Here is a 21,221-nt window from a genome sequence, read left to right on the forward strand (position 1 = left end):
ATACATATCAGTATGTATATGTCAATACCAATTTCCCACTTTATCCCTCCCCCCACCACTGACTGTATGACTTTGGAGGATGAACTCATCTGGGGTAGGTGACTAAGAGTCTCTACTTCAGAAATGTTCACATTTTACATATTTCTAAAAGGTGGGGGGTAACTGAAGTTCTCAGGAACTTAAGTTGATTACCAGGGGTGGGTGGGTGGAAAAGGGTAAAAAGAGAAGATAATGGGAATGGGAAGTGCAGGTGAGGATAGGGCTACAGTTCTCTGAGAATGCCTTTTTTTTTTAAATTTTTGGCTGCATTGGGTCTTCCTTTCTGCACGCGGGCTTTTCTCTAGTTGCCGAGAGCGGGGGCTACTCTTCGGTGCGGTGCGCGGGTTTCTCATTGCGGTGGCTTCTCCTGTTGCGGAGCACGGGCTCTAGGCGCACAGGCTTCGGTAGCTGTGTCACTCGGGCTCAGTATTTGTGGCTCACGGGCTCTAGAGCACAGGCTCAGTAGTTGTGGTGCACAGGTTTAGCTGCTCCGTGGCATGTGGGATCTTCCCCGACCAGGGCTCGAACCTGTGTCCCCTGCGTTGGCAGGTGGATTTTTAACCACTGCGCCACCAGGGAAGTCCACACATGGACTTTAATTTCAAAAAGATTAAGGACTGCAGTTGATTAAAACATATTGAACATATAAAAAATATATGAGTTCAGAATAATTTTTTAGAAAAGAAATAGTCCTAGAGATTGTTGGGACATCAACTTACTCCTCGGAACATCAATAATTATAGGGGAAAGAACTAAGCATTCATCCTACCTTTCTGATATAAACTGAATTTCAGTGTAAACAAATATCACTGTGGACAAGGGAAAGTTTTTCACTGCAGAAGAATTCTAGCTAGGGCTAGGACTAAGGTAAGGCAAGGGAGATGCCTAGTGTATAAAATTCACAGAGGCTCTCAGCCCTGATTCTAGTTAACGGAGGCAGGAGTGTCAAAAGTCGAAAATTGTTTCAACTATTAGTGAAATAACTGATTAAGGCAGTGATCATTAGTGCTTCAGAAACCACTAGGAGAAAGGCTGGTAGGAAATGTATAAAAATCAGACTGTCAGGGACTTCCCTGGTGGTGCAGTGGTTAACAATCCACCTGCCAATGCAGGGGACACGGGTTCAAGCCCTGGTCCGGGAAGATCCCACATGCCACAGAGCAACTAAGCCCGTGTGCCACAACTACTGAGCCTGTGCTCTAGAGCCCGTGAGCCACAACTACTGAGCCCAGGTGCTGCAACTACTGAAGCCCACATGCCTAGAGCCCGTGCTCTGCAACAAGAGAAGCCACTACAATGAGAAACCCGTGCACCGCAATGAAGAGTAGCCCCCCGTTCGCCCCAACTAGAGAAAAGCCTGCGCACAGCAATGAAGATCCAACGCAGCAAAAAAAAAAAAAAAATCAGACTGTCACTATCTGAACCCAAGGATCAATCTAAATGTCACCAAAAATGAGACAGAAAGTATAACATGCCTCCAGACAGTGATGCAAAAAGTACACAGCACCACCTAGGAGATTCTCAGGGAAAAGTTTTTTTGAATCATAATATAATCAAGCCTTTAAAGCTGATCTCCAGTCCACAGGAAATATTGAGCATAAAGGATGTAGTCCACAAGGAAGCAATATACCAGATCTCAAAGGAGGGATCTTATATTGGACTCTAATTTCATCAACCAGTCAATGGAAGAAAAAATAAAAGGGTAGGGGACTGTTCTAGATTAAGAGAAACATAGGACTTAAAAGACTTATAAGAAACACAAGAGACATAACCAAATAAAAGAGATCTTGTTTGATCCTGATTCTAAACAGAAATTACAGAAAGAGTATTTTTATACAATAGAGGAAATTTGAGTATGGCTTGGTAATTGAATGATATTAAGGAATTATTTTGAATTGTGTTAGATGTGATAATGGCATTGTGGCTATGCAAGAAAGTATTTGGATATTCCTTTTGCGGTGCATACTGAAGTGTTTAGAAGTGAATGGTATGATGTCTGGGACTTGCTTTAAAATATTCCTGCAACAAAAACATAAGAAGGGGACAGGGGAGATGAAATAAGTCTATGATGAAATGAGGCTAGGGGATAGACACATAGGATTCGTTATACTTTCAAATAAATTCCATCTTATAGTATGTATCCTAGAGAAGCTCTGGTAACAGTGCACATGTCCAAGGGTGGTTCTGCAGCTGTGTTTGTAAAATGAAAATTGGAAATGAGTCTGTCAATAAGAGAAAAACAGTGATAAAGTGATAAGGGACTGTCCTTTCAGCAGTCCGTTCCTGCTCCTCCTGTTTAATAAAATCCTGATTTTACTTATCCCCCACATAAATGTTTTATGGATGCATTGTGATGAATCCAAGGCATAAGATGGAATCTCTTTTGCCAGTAATTGATCCAGTGGTGGGCAGGCTACCAACTTCACCGAGGAGAACTAAGGGGAGATTTTGGTGAGAGACTTCTGAGAAAGATTCACTGTACTTCATTGATTCTAAGACACACACTCTTTCTTTTGTTTCTGAAATTATCAGGCTTCTCACAATCTCTGTCAGATGGCTGCTATGGTGTGATTGTCATTCCCCGTGTGTGTGCAAACGATCTGAAAACCTACCATTCGTGACTTCTGGTAAGATCCAGAAAGTGCCAGAACTGAAACCTGCAGAATGGGCCTTCTTGAGACAACAGTGGTGATTCTGTGAGGAGACTGCTGTCCTGCCAGTGTTCCTGAGGGCACAGAGGGTGATGAACACAGACAGGGAAGGCACTGAATTGAAAAGTAATTTAGAGTGGAACTCTGGCGGGAAGACGTTCTGAAAATACCTTAAACAATTTGGTTCATTTCTATTTTCTTGTTTTGTATACTCAGGAGTAATATATAATTTTAAAAATTTTATGTCTAGGTCTCAAAGAGCTATTTATTTAAACATAAATTCTAAGGGATAAGAAAGCATTAAGTCAGTTTAATTGTCAGCACTCTTTATTTTTAGTAGTAAATTGATAGGATCTTGGGTTTGATGAAATGTGGTACCTATTTGTTAGAGAATAAGGCTGGAAAAGGAAAATTCTTTTCCCCCTTCCTCCACTTCCTTTGGATACCGCGACAGGCAAGCGTATGATGTTCAGAGCTATGGCCATTATCTTGGGACCACAAGAGGAAGATAGAACCCCAGGGATGCCCAACTGCATCTTGACACTGCTGAGTCACTGATTTAGCAATGGAACAGTCTACCTGCAGATTTCTCATCAGTGAGATATTTAATGCCTTTATTATTTATGAGACTTTTCTTTTTTGGCTACACTGCGAGGCATGTGGGATCTTAGTTCCCCGACCGGGACTGAACCCAAGCCCCGTGCGTTGGAAGTGCAGAGTGTTAACCACTGAACTGCCAGGGAAGTCCCTATGAGACTTCTATGTAAGGATCATGCTACAAAAGTATACCTAAGTGATCATCATTTAGTGGAATACTATAAACTATATATGTTGTTTAATATATATAATACATTTATAATGTTTATATAAATATATTATATATTTTAAATGAATATTATATATTATGAATATATATTTCAATCTCAAAAATGTAGCATTGAGTTGAAAAAGCAAGTTTCAGGGAATTCCCAGGCAGTCCAGGGGTTAGGACTAGGCGCTTTCACTGCCGTGGTCCGGGTTCAATCCCTGGTTGGGGAACTAAGATCCCACAAGCCCCATGGTGTGGCAAAAAAAAAAAAAATTTTAATTTAAAAATTATTTTAAAACATTTTATTTTATTTTAAAAATATTTATTTATTTACTTACTTATTTGGCTGTGCCAGGTCTTAGCTGCAGCACGCGGGATCTTTGTTGCCATGTGCAGGATCTTTTAGTTGCAGTATGCAGGCTCTTAGTTGCGGCATACGGGATCTAGTTCCCTGACCAGGAATCAAACCCAGGCCCCCTGCATTGGGAGTGCAGAGTCTTAACCACTGTACCACCAGGGAAGTCCCTTTTTAATTTTTTTAAATAAAAGAAATTAAAAAGCAAGTTTCAGAATGATACTGTCAGTGTGATATTTAAAGTTGAATGAATAATAATAAATGTTGTTTATGGGTATATCATGTTTTAAACATGGACTACAAGGACACATAGCATCTTCAAAGAAGTGCCTACCTCTGGGAAGAGAGTAAGGGAAATGCAATCAGGAAGGGAATATAAATTGAACTCATCTGTACCAGTAACGGTTTTCAAAAGAAAGATCTGAAGCAAACGTGGTGAACGTTGACATTTGTCAAATCTGAGTGGTAAATAAACTTGTCATAATATATCTGTACTTTTCTGTGTTCTGAAATATCTCATCATGATGATGATAAAATTTTAACTACTCAATTTTCCCATTATTTATAGTTGAATAATCTTTCTGAATTCAGGTTTTAGAGAGTAATAAAAATATGTTTAACATACATATTTTTTTCTTCACTTGTAAATTGGAAATGTCCTCAAGGAGAAGGCACCAATGAGTCATTAAAAAAAACAAAAAAACAAAAAACAGGACCGGTGGTCCAGTGGTTAAGACTCGTGCTTCCACGGCAGGGGGCACCGGTTTGATCCCTGGTGGGGAAAGATCCTGCATGCCACAAGGTATGGCCAAAAAAAAAAACCCCGAAAAACCCCACTCTACCTTGCTGGTTTGACACAGAATTAGATATTGGTAATGTCTGCACAACTTTGTGAATATACTAAAAACCATGGAATTATATACTTTAAAATGGTGAATTGCATGGTATGTGCTTATATCTCAATTTTTTAAATTAGTCATTGTCCAATAACAATAACTTATTATTTTTCACCATTCTGGGGGTTGACTGAGCAGTTTTTCTTTTCTTTTTTTTTTTTTTTTTTTTTGGCTGCATTGGGTCTTCATTGCTGCGTGCAGGCTTTCTCTAGTTCTGGCCAGTGGGGGCTACTTCTCATTATGGTGGTTTCTCTTGTTGTGGAGCACAGGTTCTAGGTGTGCGAGCTTCAGTAGCTGCAGCACGTGGGCTCAGTAGTTGTGGTGCATGGGCTTAGTTGCTCTGCAGCACGTGGGATCCTCCCGGACCACGGATCGAACCTGTGTCCCCTGCACTGGCAGGTGGACTCCCAACCACTGCACCACCAGGGAAGCCCCTGAGCAGTTTTTCTGCTTCATATGATGTTAGCTAGGATCACTCATGTGACTGCATTGAGCTGGCAGCTGGATTGGGCTAGAAGGTTCAAGAAGGCTTCATTCTTATGTCTGGAACCTTGGTGCTGGTTGTCACTTGGGACATCTTGGCTCCCCTTCTCATGGTCTCGCTCCAGCAGGACAGTCTTATAGCCTTACAGCATGGTAGCTGAGTACAAGGGAGGAAAAGTGGACACTGCCATGCCTTTCAAGGGCTAGAACCAAAACTGGCTCAGCATCACTTCTGCATTCTGTTGGTTGGAGCAAGTCACAACTCATATTCAAAGGGAGGGGAAGAGCAGCAATGTTCATATTGGGATGGGAGGGACTGGTGACAACCATTCTTGGAGACAGTCTTCCATAAATGGCAAGGACCACATCGGGTTTGAGGCACTGTGGGTACACAGTGGTACCATCACTAGCTGGTACCATCACTAGCTGGATGCGAACTGACTCACCATGGCTGGTGACCAAGCAGAGTCCCACTGAGATTTTTTACCTCCCACTTTTTTTTTAAATAAATTTTTATTTATTTATCTATTTATTTTTGGCTGCGTTGGGTCTTCGTTGCTGCGTGCGGGCTTCCTCTAGTTGCGGCAAGAGGGGACTACTCTTTGTTGCGGTGCATGGGCTTCTCATTGCAGTGGCTTCTCTTGTTGCAGAGCAAGGGCTCTAGGCCTGCAGGCTTCAGTAGTTGTGGTGCACGGGCTTAGTTGCTCCGCGGTATGCGGGATCTTCCCGGACCAGGGCTCGAACCCGTGTCCCCTGCATTGGCAGGCGGATTCTTAATCAATGCGCCACTGGGGAAGTCCCACACCTCCCATGTCTGAATTAACTCTTCTTCCTCCCTGTAAACGAGGGAGAGCTGCCAATATGGAAAGGTGAGAGAAGAGACCCAAGACGTTTTCCACATAGGCGAATTCTAGAACCTTTAAAGCTGAATGTAACAGTTAAGATAATAGTTGTTTACTAGTCTTGTTACTTGAGAAAGTGGGTTAACACCTCATTTTCCATATCTGTGAAATGGATAAGGTCCAAGAGGTGGGACCACATGTGAGAAAGTGAAAAATGGCTCTGCTGACAAGCCTGGAGACTTAAGAGAAAAACAATTCTTCTAGCAGAACACTCCCAGCGGGACATACACTACACTCACAGAATATGAACATGTTCAGAGAAGGTTACACCATAATTGTGTTTGGGACAAGACAGAAATGAAGCCCTCCATAAGCACAAAAATGAGGGAACACCTCCTTCTTCTAACATGACTGATGCAGCTCCCTGACCAATGACAACTCTCTAGCCTTGCTTTAATCCTCCTGCCTCCTAGATAAAAACTACTAGATAAAAACTAAGACACTCAATCACTGAATTGTCTGTTTCCTGACTGCCTCCAATCCAAAACTGCCAACCCCTCAACTTCCCTAATACCTCTTTAAAATCATCCAGCAAAAGCCCAAATTCTCTCAATTTCCTTTTAATTCCTTTTTTATTGAGAGGCTCCCTACAGTGGCTAGATCAGTAAACACTGCAGGTGTCTTTTTATGTGGGCTCTAACATACTCATCAAAAGACATACTAGGGCTTCCCTGGTGGCGCAGTGGTTGAGAGTCCGCCTGCCGATGCAGGGGACACGGGTTCGTGCCCTGGTCCGGGAAGATCCCACATGCCGCGGAGCGGCTGGGCCCGTGAGCCATGGCCGCTGAGCCTGAGCGTCCGGAGCCTGTGCTCCGCAACGGGACAGGCTACAACAGTGAGAGGCCCGCGTACCGCAAAAAAAAAAAAAAAAAAAAATCTTGACCAGTATTCTTCAAAGCTGTTAAAGTCATCAGGAACAAGAAAAATCTGAGAAGTGATTACAGACGAGAATAGCCTAAGGAGGGAATTCCCTAGCGGTCCAGTGGTTAGGACTTGGATGCTGGCCCAGGTTCGATCCCTGGTCGGAGAACTAAGACTGCGATTCTGCAAGCGGCGCAGCAGAGCGGGAAAAAAAAAAAAAAAAAAAGCCTAAGGAGACATGAATAATTTAATGTGGTATCTTGGACAATATCCTGGAACAGAAAATCGACATTGACTAAAAAAAGTTTTTTTTCATTTTTTTAAATGTTGAATTTAGTTAATAGTAATGTACCAACCAAAGTTGTTTCTTAGATGTGACGGATGTACCATAGTAATGTAATAATTATTCAAGAGGATCACAACAGGGGGAACTAGGTGAAGAGTATACAAGAGCTCCATGTATCATTTTGCAATTTTCTTGTAAATCTAAAACCTCTAAAATAAAATGTTTCGTTTTGTTTCCAAACGGGGAATCGCAACTGTGCCTTCTCACAGAGCTGAGAGAAATCATTAAAAGTGTACAAGCCAAGTGCAAGGCTCAATGCTTACCATATAGATGTCAGGTGCAGTTACTCTGGTTTTATGTAAAATGAGGGACAAGAGCTCGGATACTCGAGAATTCTAACCAGGATAAGCACACAGCAGCGGCGCGCAGCTCCCATCCGGCACATCCAACACACGCGCAGACGCGCGGGTGAGCGCACGTCCGGCCGGGCGCGCGCGCTCACGCCGCAGGGGGCGGGCCGCCGGGGACGCCAGCGTGGGGCGGGGCCAGCCGCAGTTCCCACGCCGGCCGCGGCCCCCGGAAGTAGTGTGTCAGGGGACGCGGCGGGGCGGAAACCGTGCATGGCTGGAGGTAGTGGCACCGCCCGGGGCGGAGACGCTGCTGCTGTTGCTAGACGACGCAAACTAGTCTTCGTCACTTCCTCAGCCCGCCGTCTGCCCACTCCCCAGGCCGGAACCCAGGGGCCCGGAGCCGGAGTGGGCGCAGGGTCGTCCTCCGAGGTCCAGGATAGCGGTAAGCCGGGCAGCTGGTGTGGAGGCCACGCCACCTGCGGGGAACCCGAGCCGAGGCGGGAAGATGGCCGCAGACAAGCCTGCAGGTGAGGCGCCCGCGCCTCGCGCGCTGGGGCGGCGGGACCCGCGGGGGCGGGCAGACCCTATGCTGCGGTGGCGGGGCCCCGGGTGGGGACGAGGGATGGGGACTCCGGGGCGACTCTAATTGGAGCGTGCATTTCTCTCCCCCATCTCCTCCCTTGGCCGTCGCTACTGTGAGTCTTTGGGCCCAAGGTCCGATAGTTTCTTACCAAGTGCAGTATGAAGCCGCTTCTGGCCGCCTTTGCCCGGCTCTCCGGAATATCTCAGATTTAAAAAGCTTAAATCTAGGTGGCCGCTTCACAGACTTTTCGAATTCCCACTGAGGAAGGCAGAGCAAGGAAAGTTCACCCCGGAGATGCGGCTACCTTGATGCCCCCGGCTCGGGCTAGGACTCATCTGGGTGGTTTCCGCCACATCAGCCTGCCAATGGTCAGCGACGTCTTGTGTAATTAGCTTTGTAAAAACAACTTATTGAAATAGGCATAACATTATCGTGTCTCACTTCGAGCTGTGCTCTCTATAATATCTTGCGTTTAGAACCTCTTTTCCCCTTAAGTTTAATCTCGACGATTTTCTTTATGGATTACTGCTCCATTCCTAGAATCTTCTCCATTGAGGAATATAAAATTCTTTCCTGCCTACTCTGGGACGGTCTGGCGTATATTTCCTGTAAGAAAATAATGTTCTCTGTGGCATCCATCCAGGTTTTGTTGGAAGGAACTTAAATGACAGGACTTAGAAGTGGTCAACAGTTAGACTTTTTACAGTAAAATTAATTTTTTTAAAAAAGGAAAAGAGGGCTTCCCTGGTGGCGCAGTGGTTGAGAGTGCGCCTGCCGATGCAGGGGACACGGGTTCGTACCCCGGTCCGGGAAGATCCCACGTGCCGCGGAGCGGCTGGGCCCGTGAGCCATGACCGCTGAGCCTGCGCGTCCGGAGCCTGTGCTCCGCAATGGGAGAGGCCACAACAGTGAGAGGCCCGCGTACCGCAAAAAAAAAAAAAAAAAAAAAAAGGAAAAAATCTCAATGTGCTGTAATTTTTTTTATTAGGTCCTGATCTCAATAACTGACGAACTTGATTTGAAATTAAAGTGAGCCAAGCCTAATATAGGTACAGATGAATGAAATTGTCAGAGCATCTCTTCAGTAATCTACTAAGAAGAAAAACAAGAGAAAAGGTTTAGAGAGTGAGGCTAAACCTTTAGAGGGCGCTAGAGAATTTTAGGTAGGCTGGTCAGGGAAAGCCTCTGGTGAGGTGATATTTGAGCAGACACCCCAACGAAATGAAGGGGTGAGCCATACGGAATGAGGAGGGGTGGGTGGGAGAAAGTTCCAGGCAGGGAATAAGCATGGCCTATGCAAGCCTGGACCAAGAGGACCAACATATTCCATCTTAGTTTAGGACATTGTCTCTCCCCCAGGTTTACCATTTCTATTCACCCATACCATTGCACTTGCCTGGAATGACCTTTTTAGGCCTAAAACCTATGTTGTTTTCAAGTCCTGTTTCAGTCATAAAGCATTCTTCTACTTATTCATTCATTCGTTCATAAAAATTGAGTGCCAGGCACTGCCTTGGATATTAAAGAAATGGATATGACACACTCCCTGCTTTTGAAGACCTGCTATTCAGTCTGTTAGAGTCAGCCCTATTATAGTGGCACTCCCATTTGGGAAGAGCTATGTAATATATGTAGTAGAAGAATAAGGTCCAGAGTGATTTGGGGCCTTTCTTTGATTGGTTTAAGCTTATAGGCCACAGTGTAGGAAACTTCCTACCTAGATAATAAGGTTGAATTTGTATTAAGTAGATGAGTGTTTAGTGTGGCCCCATGAATCTCTCCGCTCCTCCTCTCCATCCCCATTTCAAGTGCGGTTGTTCTGGCCTTTATCTCTCTCTTTTTTTAAAAAAAAATTGGAGTACAGTTACTTTACAATGTTGTGTTAGTTTCTGCTGTACAGCAAAGTGAATCAGCTATACGTATACATCTGGCCTTTATCTCTTGATGTGGTCTGTTTCACATTGAGCATCCTTCTGAATGGTTTTGTCTCTTCCTATCCAGTCCATTCTTACTGCTGCGTTTTCACTTTATTTCTAAAACACTATTTAGATCATACCATTCCTTGCCTATAAACTTTCTAAGACTGTGCCATTTTTTGTGCATCAGATCCTCACTCCTTAATGTCATTTGTGAGGCTCTTCACAATCTTTTCCCATCTGATACTTCTATATCATCACATCTAGCTCTTCACACCAGAAATGATTCTTAGAAAGTATCATGTTCTTTTGAGTTTCTGAGCGGTAATGCCCTTCTTTCTCTTCTCTATCTGGTGAACATGCTTCTCATTCAAAATCTAGTTTATATGCTGCTTCAACTCTGAGCTCCTGAGCCCAAGACCCTTTTCATGGAGATTGTTCTTCATTAGGTAAGAAAGAGGCCCATGAAAGGATTTAAGGAGGTAAGTGACCTGATCACACTGACTGTGGTAGAGAATGGATTTTTTTTTTTTTTTTTTTTTGGCCTCACCTCTCGACCTTTAGATCTTAGTTCCCCGATCAGGGATCAAACCTGTGCCCCCTGCAGTGGAAGCGTGGAGCCTTAACCATTGGACCACCAGGGAAGTCCAAGGATGGATTTAAATGAAACAAGACTGGAAGCTCAGAAACTAGCTGAGACCAGCTAATGTTGTGATATTAATTTATTCATTAAATATTCACCAATAGCCTGCTCTGCCAGACACTGCGAAGTCTCTGTCCATGAGGAGCTTGTAATGTAGTAAGAAAGGCAGATAAACATGTAAACAAAGTAAGAAATAATTCGGATTTCAAGCTGTGATAAATATTGTGAAGAAAAGAAAAAATGAGTAAAAGGATAGAGGATAACTGAGAGCAGGGACCCTACTTTGAGTGGATTGGTTAGAGAAGGAAGGGCTGGCTCTCTTAGAGGTGACATTTGAACAATGTCCTTGCTCCTTGGGAAAGGTTCTGAGTTAAGCCTCAGTTTCTTCATTTGTAAAATGGGGGTCCTAATAATCTTCTAATTTATTCCTAATAGCTTTCTAATTTATTTACCTCCCCAGGTTACAGCTTGTGAGGATCAGCTGAGGTGAGGTGTATGTTTTAGCCCACACCCTCTGGGAAGCAGAACCCGATTAAGGTGTTCACTTTTTGGAAGGTGCAAGCCCAGGATAGTGAAGGTGAGGGAGAGAAGGAAGGAAGGCAAAGGAAGATGAACTACATTACAGCCCTAGCTACTGTTCCATCGTGACCTGTGAAGACACGTAGCAGGTCATTTGCATATGGGACTTTTCTGTAAGGTTTTCGAGGAGAAATTACACTTCAGAATAGTCCATATGAGAGAGAAAGAAGGGATGATTTATTTGTCCAGCTTTCTCCCATTTCCTGTTTCCAGCTGGTCAAGACTCACCTCCTGGAGAATTAATTTACCTGTGCTTCTAGGTTACGTGGCTTCTTAGTGATTAATCAGCCAGCAGTTCTCACACCCTGATTTGTATTTCAACCAAATCATGAAGGGAGGGGGTTCCCATCCACCCTGATCCCATCCTCCCTTTATGATTCAAAGATAAACATTGAAGGGGCAGTTGAAAGTCCTAAGGTTCATGTCCCTATGTAACAGAAAAGCGGTGTGAAACACCAGCAATATTTTAGGGTGATTTATTTGACTTTTGATAGTTATTTGAAAGGAGAAAGTGGCTGGAGTTAGGATGCAAAATCCTAGATTTGAATTTATCTGAGAATTTGGACTATGAGGATGGCAGTAGTAGGCTTAATAGGAAAAGGTTGATGACATTATGAATATGGGAAAGACAGGACCAGATGAGTAATATGAAATCGGGAGAAGAGTACTTGAAGATGGCTTTGAAATTTTGAGCCAGGATGACTGTAAAAATGGTAGGAAGGGGCTTCCCTGGTGGCGCAGTGGTTGAGAGTCCGCCTGCCGATGCAGGGGACACGGGTTCGTGCCCCGGTCTGGGAAGATCCCACATGCCGCAGAGCGGCTGGGCCCGTGAGCCATGGCCGCTGAGCCTGCGCGTCCGGAGCCTGTGCTCCCCAACGGGAGAGGCCACAACAGTGAGCGGCCAGCATACCGCAAAAAAAAAAAAAAAATGTTTTAAGGTTGTAGTTAAAATGGAATATATTAAATTATTTAAGGTAGTTATAATTTTGTTTGAAGGTATAAGTGAAATCAAACATTCATCACGGCCCTTTAAAATGAAAACTCCAAACAGAGTAAGATGTCGACGTTAAATGTAAAAGTTTGAGGAAAATCTAGTCATTCTGAACTTGTAAATTAATAACTGTTAATATTTGAAAACTAGAGTAAATCTCTTCTCCATGCATAAAAACTACTATTTTTTTAAACTAGTATTTATGAAAATAAAAACAGTCATCAGCACTGGTAGCGTTCTGCTTTGCCTGTCTTTCCCAAAGTGTGCTGATATTCTTGAAGCTTGGTATTCTGTTCTTTGTTTCTGCACTGCTGGACAGGGTGCTCAAGTCTATAGCATTGCTGGTCACGTGTTAGTCCTCTGAGCTGTGGAGAAATCAGCCATTGCATGTAGGGCTTTGCTAAGGCAGGTGTACTTGGTCATGTGATAGAAAACCACACGTGAGGTGTGTGAACATTAGCTGGATGGTGGCTTTAGTAAACCTGAATTCTTTTTCTTTGAAATGGCATCCTCATTTAAACTTTTCCTTCACAAAAGCATCAACACTATTTTGCGAGAGTAGCAGTAGATTTCCTTAGGCCTGCATTTCTTTTTACTTTGGGGAAATTTTTCTTTTCTTGAACATCATTGGAGCTGTATTTTGAAAAGTGTAGCTTGTGTGGAAGATCCTCCGATCAGATTTTTTTTTAATAAATTTATTTGTTTTATTTATTTATTTTTGGCTGTGTTGGGTCTTCCTTGCTGTGCGTTGCTTTCTCTAGTTGCAGCGAGAGGGGGCTACTCTTCATTGTGGTGTGTGGGCTTCTCATTGCAGTGGCTTCTCTTGTTGTGGAGCACAGGCTGTAGGGGCGTGGGCTTCAGTAGTTGTGGCTCACAGGCTCAGTAGTCGTGGCTCACGGGCTCAGTAGTCGTGGCTCACAGGCTCTAGAGCGCAGGCTCAGTAGTTGTGACGCACGGGCCTAGTTGCTCCCCGGCACGTGAGATCTTCCCGGACCGGGGCTCAAAACCATGTTCCCCACATTGGTAGGCGGATTCTTAACCACTGTGCCACCAGGGAAGCCCCTCCAATCAGATTTTTTTCTTTTTTCTTTTTTTTTTTTTTTTTTTTGCTGTACGCGGGCCTCTCACTGTTGTGGCCTCACCCGTTACGGAGCACAGGCTCCGGACGCGCAGGCTCAGCGGCCATGGCTCACGGGCCTAGAAGCTCCACGGTATGTGGGATCTTCCCGGACCGGGGCACGAACCCGTGTGCCCTATATCGGCAGGCGGACTCTCAACCACTACGCCACCAGGGAAGCCCCTCCAATCAGATTTGAATTGTTAACATTCTGTGTTGGAATGTGTCTGGGCTTTCCGTTAACTGACTTTTTCCAGTTTTGGAAAAGCAGTGTGTTTCTTTTCTACTTAGTTTAAACCTAATTGGTTAGAAATGAAGCCCGTTGGCTTAAAAAGCATCAAAGTCTGTGCGCCGAAGAGCTCTGTTCGCCTAGATGGTCAGCCCTGTTCATTAGGCCAGAGTAGAAGGAAGGTCAGGCTTATGGATGAACGGTCATATACTCTTTCAATTGGCAATAGAGACTATTTTGGGACAAATAAAGACACGTTGTGGAATTACGTGCAGCCTCTTTCTGGTAAGAAGTCAGTAGTTACCAAGAAATTGAATGTTTTAAAGACTGATTGTCAAAATAATACCTGTTCCTTGCAGAAAACTTGAAAAGTGCAGAAAGATAAGGAAAATAGGAATAGGAATCGTATTGGAGTGGGGTTTTTTCCCCCTAGTTTTATCTTGAAGTAAAAGAATGTAGGTAAAATAATAGCTGGTTAACATGTAAAAGTCTGTTTACTGAGCTCAGTTCTCTAAAATGTCTATTTCAGAGACTCTTGTCATCCTTAGAGTCTAGCTTATTAAAGTTGGCTTCTTTCCTTATTTGGAAGATTTTAGGAGACTTTTACAGTTCCTAGAGAATAATGATAGCAGTGGCCACATAAGCCAATCTGCTTCTGGTGGGAAGTAGAAGCTTAAACTCTTCAGTGCCTTGGTGAATTGTTGGGTGTTTCCCTCTGCCTTGTATTTATAATCACAATTTATAAATGACAGTTGGGCCAAAAAGTCCCATTAAAGAATGTCATCTAATTTAGAGAGGCTATATTTTAGAAGAAGCTATGGAGATAACTTGATGGCAAACTAAGAATTTTGGGCATTTGGTTTAAATTTAGTGTACTTCTTTATGAGGGGAGATAAAGTTTTTAAACACTTTAGGTTTCCTAAAAAATTTCAAAGTATTTACGTTCATTGTTAAAATTTTACGGTGAATATACCTAGAGTTGAGGTTCTGTCTCAATCTAAACTCATACCTGGCTTTCTGGGGTCCTGAAATCCTGTGTCCCCATTTTTACACATTTTAAAGAAAATGGTCCTTACTGTTATTGTGCACCTGAAAGTTTTGCAAAGCAGGTGTATTGTGTAAACAGTTGAGTTAACAGTAACTCACTGTTACTGGCTTTCTAAAGAAAAAGCTGTTTGACAGGGTCCTCTTAAACCAGTGAGCTCTCTCACTGGTTTAAACTGTTAAACTATTAGTTTTTGTCCTCCCTGTTACGAATCAATTCTTATTTATTTGTATGCAAAAGTGGAAATGCAATACTAATTTATCTAACTTTAATTATCAGAGGTAATACTTCTAATAAACCCCAATGCCAGGGACTTCGCTGGTGGTCCAGTGGTAAAGAATCCATCCTGCAATGCAAGGGACACAGGTTTGATCCCTGGTCAGGGAACTAAGATCCCACATGCCGTGGGGCAACTAAGCCCATGCGCCATAACTACTGAGCCTGCACACCTCAACTAGAGAGCCCGTGTGCCTCAAACTACAGAGCACTCGTGCTCTGGAGCCCGCGCGCCACAACTACAGAGCTCATGCACCCTAGAGGCCGTGCACCACAACTAGAGAAAAGAAAACCCGCACACCACAACTAGAGAGGAGCTCACATGCTGCAGTGAAAGATCCCACATACCACAATAAATATCTCGCATGCTGCAACTGAGACCCAACACAGGCAAAAATAAAAATAAATAAATAAAATAAATATTTTTTAAAAAACACTGTGAATAAAATTTACCTCTAAAAAAACAAAAACACCCCAAAAAGCCCCAAATACCAGAATACCTTTTTTTGTAGGGCAGATCTAAGTCTTAGATAAGTTCACTTAAGCACAGGTTATATTTTGTTTCTAAGTGTAAGTGGTGATTCTCAAGAGTATTGTAATAATAGGGGTTTTGCAGTGATCTATGGAGCTGTTCACACTAAATCTAATTTCATTGTTTATTTGTATGTTTAAATAAGTATTAAGAAATAAGTATTTTATAAAAAAACAAACAAAAAACCACAATGGAATCCTTAGTTGTTCTGTCAAAGGGAAAGGGGGAAGGAATCCTTAGTTGTTCTGTCAAAAGGAAAGGGGGAAGGAATCCTTAGTTGTTCTGTCAAAAGGAAAGGGGGAAGGAAGCTAATATCTAGTTAAGAGAGTTAGATGGTCAAGGGGAGACCAGACTGAAGATATGACTGATTCCAAGACGTATGTTTTCATTATACCATGATGTCATCTTGACAGAGGGAAATCGGGGGTCTTTGCTTACTGCTTATATGTGCCACGCCAGGGCTTCCAAAAGTCAGCTCTACTGAGGACTCATTTGTTGAAATGATCCTGGAAAACAGGTTTCTAGGCAGTTATCAAAAAGTGCTCACATCATAAGTGTACATACAGTTTAATGAATTCTCACACACCCAGAAGCACCCCCCACTCTCCACCCCATGCATCTTGCAGTCACTAGACTCCTGGAGGTAACCCCTTATCTGAATTCTAAAACCTTGTATTAGTTTTAGGCAGGCATTTAAAAATAAAACTTAAAAAAAAAAGTAACCCATGTAAATTATAAAAATTTAAACAAGTGTTGTCAAATGCAAGTTTATGTGCCTGAAGCACAGTGAGGCCAAACAAACCAAAATGTCAGAGTTTCGAGCAGGGAAAGGTTTACTGCAAGGCCAAACAAGGAGATTGGGTGGCTTGTATTTAAAAAACCCAAACTCCCTGATGGTTTTTGGAAAAAAGTTTTTAATAGGCAAAATTTGGGGTGAGGGCTGCAGGGTGTGTGGCTTTCTTCTGATTGGTTGGTAGTGAGGTAACAGGGTGGTGTCCAGGAATCTTGTGCTCAGCCTGAAGTTACTATCCTCCACCTGTGTGGGGGCCTTAGTTCCTGCAGAAGAACTCAAGAGATGTGTTATATATATTCCTTGAGGAGGAACCAGTACTCTGCACTACTGTTTCTTGACTGCTCCACCTTTGTTTCTGCATTCCCTCCCTTCTCTAATTACTGTTTGAATCTGCCCTTTGGTACTCAGGAAAGGTCTAGGAGCCTGAAGCTTTTTTCTACAAAGAAGAAAACGGGGTGGGAGGGGTGTTCGGAAGGGTTTTTGTATCCAGGAGGGCCCCACAGACAGGGTCCTGCTCTGTTTCACAATTGAGAGGAATAGGAAGGGAAGTAAAATCTCTCACTCTTCCATCCCACTCCCTGAAGGTAATCACTGAGTTTGATGTATATCCTTCCAAAGTTTATTCTGTACATATTCAGAAGTACATATCTATGTATATATCTTTACAAAACATGAAGTTCAGTTGTATAATACTGTTTGCAGGACTTCCCTGGTGGCGCAGTGGTTAAGAATCCATCTGCCGGGCTTCCCTGGTGGCGCAGTGGTTAAGCATCCACCTGCCAATGCAGGGGACACGGCTTCGAGCCCTGGTCTAGGAAGATCCTACATGCCACGGAGCAAATAAGCCCGTGCGCCACAACTACTGAGCTGCACTCTAGAGTCCATGAGCCCCAACTACTGAAGCCCTCATGCTTAGAGCCTGTGCTCCACAGCAAGAGAAGCTACTGCAATGAGAAGCCCGCACACCTCAACGAAGAGTAGCCCGCACTCGCCACAACTAGAGAAAGCCCCTGCGCAGCAACAAAGACCCAACTCAGCCAAAAATAAATAAGGAAGGAAGGAATCCACCTGCCAATGCAGGGGACACGGGTTCGATCCCTGGTCCGGGAAGATCCCACATGCCACGGAGCAACTAAGCCCGTGCACCACAGCTACTGAGCGCACTAGCCACAACTACTGAGCCCACACTCCTAGAGCCCATGCCCCACAACAAGAGAAGCCACTGCAATGAGAAGCCCGCGCACCGCAATGAAGAGTAGCCCCCGCTTCCCACAACTAGAGAAAGCCTGCCTGCAGCAACGAAGACCCAATGCAGACAAAAATTAATTAATTTTTTAAAAAAAACTGTTTGCAATCTGTTCCTTTAAGATGTTGAAGATATTTTTCCATGTCAACACAAGTAGACTCAACTTCTTTAACAGTTGTTTAGTGTGCCATTGTATTCCTATACCATGCTTCAGTTAGCAATTTGTTTTTAATTGGAATATATAGTTAGCAATTTCTTAACTGAGGGATATTTAAGGATATCTCTAGTTGTGTTATTTCTAGACATTCACTTTTATAAATAGTGCTGCAGTGAGCATCTTTGTGTATTTGTAGAGTGAATACCTAGAAGTGGGATTGTTTGGTCAAGGCTATGTACATAGACAGGTATTGGCAATTCCTTACCAGGAGGTCTTAACCAGTTTACGCTCAGACCCAACAGGTGTTGTCCTTGAGTAGTTTAAGACTTGGTTCAGCTGAGATTTTTATGTTTATTTTTTAAATTAAAAAAATCTAATTTTTAAAAGAGTAAATTGGGTAGAAATTGTGAATAGTAGAATGTACATGGACAGTTCTGTTAAGGAAGCTTTTTAAAAAAAATTTTTTTTTGTCTGTGTCAGGTCTTAGTTGTAGCACACAGGATCTTTTCATTGTGGTGCACCGGGCTCTTCGTTGGGCGCATGGGCTTCTCTCTAGTTGTGGCACGCAGGCTTCTCTAGTTGTGGCACACAGGCTCCAGAGCACGTGGGTTCAGTAGTTGCAGCGTACGGGATCTCTAGTTGTGGGGTGCAGGCTTAGTTGCCCTGCGGCATGTGAGATCTTAGTTCCCGAACCAGGGATTGAACCCACGTCCCCTGCATTGGAAGGTGGTTTCTTAACCACTGGACCACCAGGGAAGTCCCAACGAGGCTTTTTAAATGTATTAATCTTGGCTTTTGGATTTCTTTGCCTGGAAATTACCTATGAGTTCTTATCAATGTAGTTTTCTTATTGTTAAATGTTGCTGTGTTCCAACTGGATTATAAACTTTTTGAAGGCATTGTATATGTATTTATAATCTCCTTGTGTCTGCAGGGCCTGGCATATTTTCTTGAATATGTGGGATTTTTGGTATATGGCTGGGGGACAGATCTAATATTTTTAAGAGAACACAATATTCTCAGCCTGAATGACCTGACAGACAAAACTGTAATCCGTACATAAAGATTTCCACAGCAAAAGGAAACATTTCTTAAGTTTTCGAAGGAATGGCTTCTTCCTCACTTATGACACTAATAGCCATTGTGGTTGAGAGAGGTCTAACTTTGGCAACTTCATTAGAAAGAAGACAATTAAGAAGAAAACTAGGGATACATTCACTGCATTACTGTTGTTTCTAAAGAACTATAAAACTTGTGTGTTTGCAGATCAGGGAGCAGAGAAACATGAAGGGACAGGTCAGTCCTCTGGGATTACTGATCAAGAGAAGGAGTTGTCCACCAGTGCTTTCCAGGCTTTCACAGTAAGAAGTGGTTTCTCTTAATCTGTTCCATTTTTAGTAACTGTCAAGCATGAATATTTTCACAGTGAATTTTTTAATTTATAATTTTTGTTCTGTACTAATTCAAGAGTTTAAGTTTATAGAGTAGGTTTAGGTTTAAAATTTTTTTTTTAATTTTAGAGTTTAAATATGGTGAAAGGAATGAGAGTAATTTGAGCCATTCCCAAATTTTTGTGTTTCCATAAACATATTTTAACTGTCAATGTTGTTTTTAAGTCTCTTAAATTTAGATTTGTAGTATGTGAGTCAGTCTTTTCATTTTACTACTCTCTTCAGTTCTCTTCCTTGACTGTACTTTAAAGTGGAACCCCAAAAGTTTATTGTCAGAATTTTAACTTTTCTGACATTAAACGATATGAAAGAAAACATTATTTGATTATCAAGTTACATACATGTAAGTGGAAGAACTTGATACTTGGGTATTCCAAGTATACTAGAAATTAAAATTTGGAGTAATTAATCATATTACTTTTCTTGGGTAGCCTTGGCTATTATACCTTGCTAGCAATATGTACTAATATATATTATATCTGATTATAATATATACTATATATAGGTATATTACATACCCATATATGTGTGTGTGTCTTGTAGATATAATGCACATGTATCACTGTTAGAGTTTCATTCTTTGGAAATAAATATCCACATTTTTTTTTCAGTTTTATTGAGATATAATTGACATATCACAGTTTCTTAATTGGCATGACTCTTACTTCAACTAGTGACTTTAATTAGTATATTTAGGGGAATTATATCTGTCTTTGTAAGAATTTTTAAATAAAGATCACTGAAATATTTGGAAATGAATGTATAGTTCTTAAAGTTGGTATGTAATTTTGTTTGTTTGTTTTTGTTTTAGGCTGGAAATTATGATGTCTGTCTGCAACATCTTGCCTGCCTACAAGATATAAACAAAGACGATTATAAAATAATTTTGAATATAGCAGTAGCTGAGTTTTTCAAAAGTAACCAGACAACAACAGATAGTTTAAGACAGACACTTAATCAGCTGAAGAATCAGGTGATACATAAATGAATTTCATTATAAAAATATTGTGGTGCTCTCTAGATTGTGAAATAAAGTTAGTTAAGTAAAATTAATTTCACTTCCTATCTGATATTAATAGCATAATTTCTAATATAAAACATTTGTTGGTATTAATTTTATTTGTATAAAATTCTTATTCCAGGAAATGAAAGGTATGTTGTGTGATTTTATTTTGTATTGGTTTTTTTTTTTTTGACTGCATTGGGTCTTCGTTGCTGCGCACAGGCTTTCTCTAGTTGCGGCGAGTGGGGGCTACTCTTCGTTGCAGTGCAGGCTTCTTCTCATTGTCGTGGCTTCTCTTGTTGCAGAGCACAGGCTCTAGGCGCTCAGCCTTCAGTAGTTGTGGCACACGGGCTCAGTAGTTGTGGTTTGCGGGCTCTAGAACGCAGGCTCAGTAGTTGTGGCGCACGGGCTTAGTTGCTCCGTGGCATGTGGGATCTTCCCAGACCAGGGCTCGAAGCCATGTCCCCTGCATTGGCAGGCGGATTCTTAACCACTGCACCACCCGGGAAGTCTTTCTATGGGGTTTTGAACTTGAACAGAATAAGCTAATACACAAAATTTGAATGAGCTTTGGAGTTTTGAGAAAGAATTAAAATAGAAATATGTGAGAAGAGTAGCTGCCGAGATTTTATCTTATTTGTAACTGCAAAGATCTGATTATTAATAATAATGTCAAACTGTTTTAGCATTTTGGATTAGGAGATGATTAACTGATCAAATAGAAGATATTCTGATTTATATATGGTTTGGGACTTGCCTTGGTCATTAGGCATAACAGTCACAAGGGTAGACCTTTGATATTCAAGAGGGCTAATAGCAGACCTTTAGTGCTTACTGTCTAACAAGACCTTACGTAACTAAGAACCTCATATAGGACATCTCACTTATTCTTCCCAGTAGTCCTGTGAAGTAGCTACTATATTTTTTCTCATTTTACAGATGGGAAAGCTGAGGTACAGATGGCTTGGATAAATTGTCAAAAGACACAAAGCTTTTAAGTAATAAGAGCTACATGAACCCAGTTCTGTT

At 42.2% G+C, this 21,221-nt stretch overlaps 1 protein-coding gene and 1 long non-coding RNA gene across 6 annotated transcripts in view; one reads left to right on the top strand and one right to left on the bottom strand.

The window, feature by feature from the left end:
* The window catches only part of LOC141279754 (uncharacterized), a 70,434-nt gene extending 62,511 nt beyond the window's left edge, over positions 1-7,923 (bottom strand). For both annotated transcript variants that reach the window (XR_012334538.1, XR_012334537.1), the window contains exon 1: positions 7,605-7,923. This is a non-coding gene — a long non-coding RNA (uncharacterized lncRNA). The remainder of the gene's footprint in view (positions 1-7,604) is intronic.
* The window catches only part of CNOT10 (CCR4-NOT transcription complex subunit 10), a 62,984-nt gene continuing 49,649 nt past the window's right edge, over positions 7,887-21,221 (top strand). For 2 of the 4 annotated variants that reach the window (XM_019946913.3, XM_019946914.3), the window contains exons 1-3: positions 7,887-8,073; positions 19,005-19,099; positions 20,001-20,162. In XM_019946913.3, the coding sequence (XP_019802472.1) occupies positions 7,902-8,073; positions 19,005-19,099; positions 20,001-20,162 (429 nt within the window). In that variant the 5' untranslated portion in view covers positions 7,887-7,901. Of the gene's footprint in view, positions 8,159-19,004; positions 19,100-20,000; positions 20,163-21,221 lie in introns of all 4 variants that reach the window. The other 2 variants (XM_004315343.4, XM_019946917.3) reach the window with 2 other exon arrangements.

The sequence above is a fragment of the Tursiops truncatus genome, chromosome 10 (assembly GCF_011762595.2).
Source record: "Tursiops truncatus isolate mTurTru1 chromosome 10, mTurTru1.mat.Y, whole genome shotgun sequence".
NCBI classification, from domain to species: domain Eukaryota; kingdom Metazoa; phylum Chordata; class Mammalia; order Artiodactyla; family Delphinidae; genus Tursiops; species Tursiops truncatus.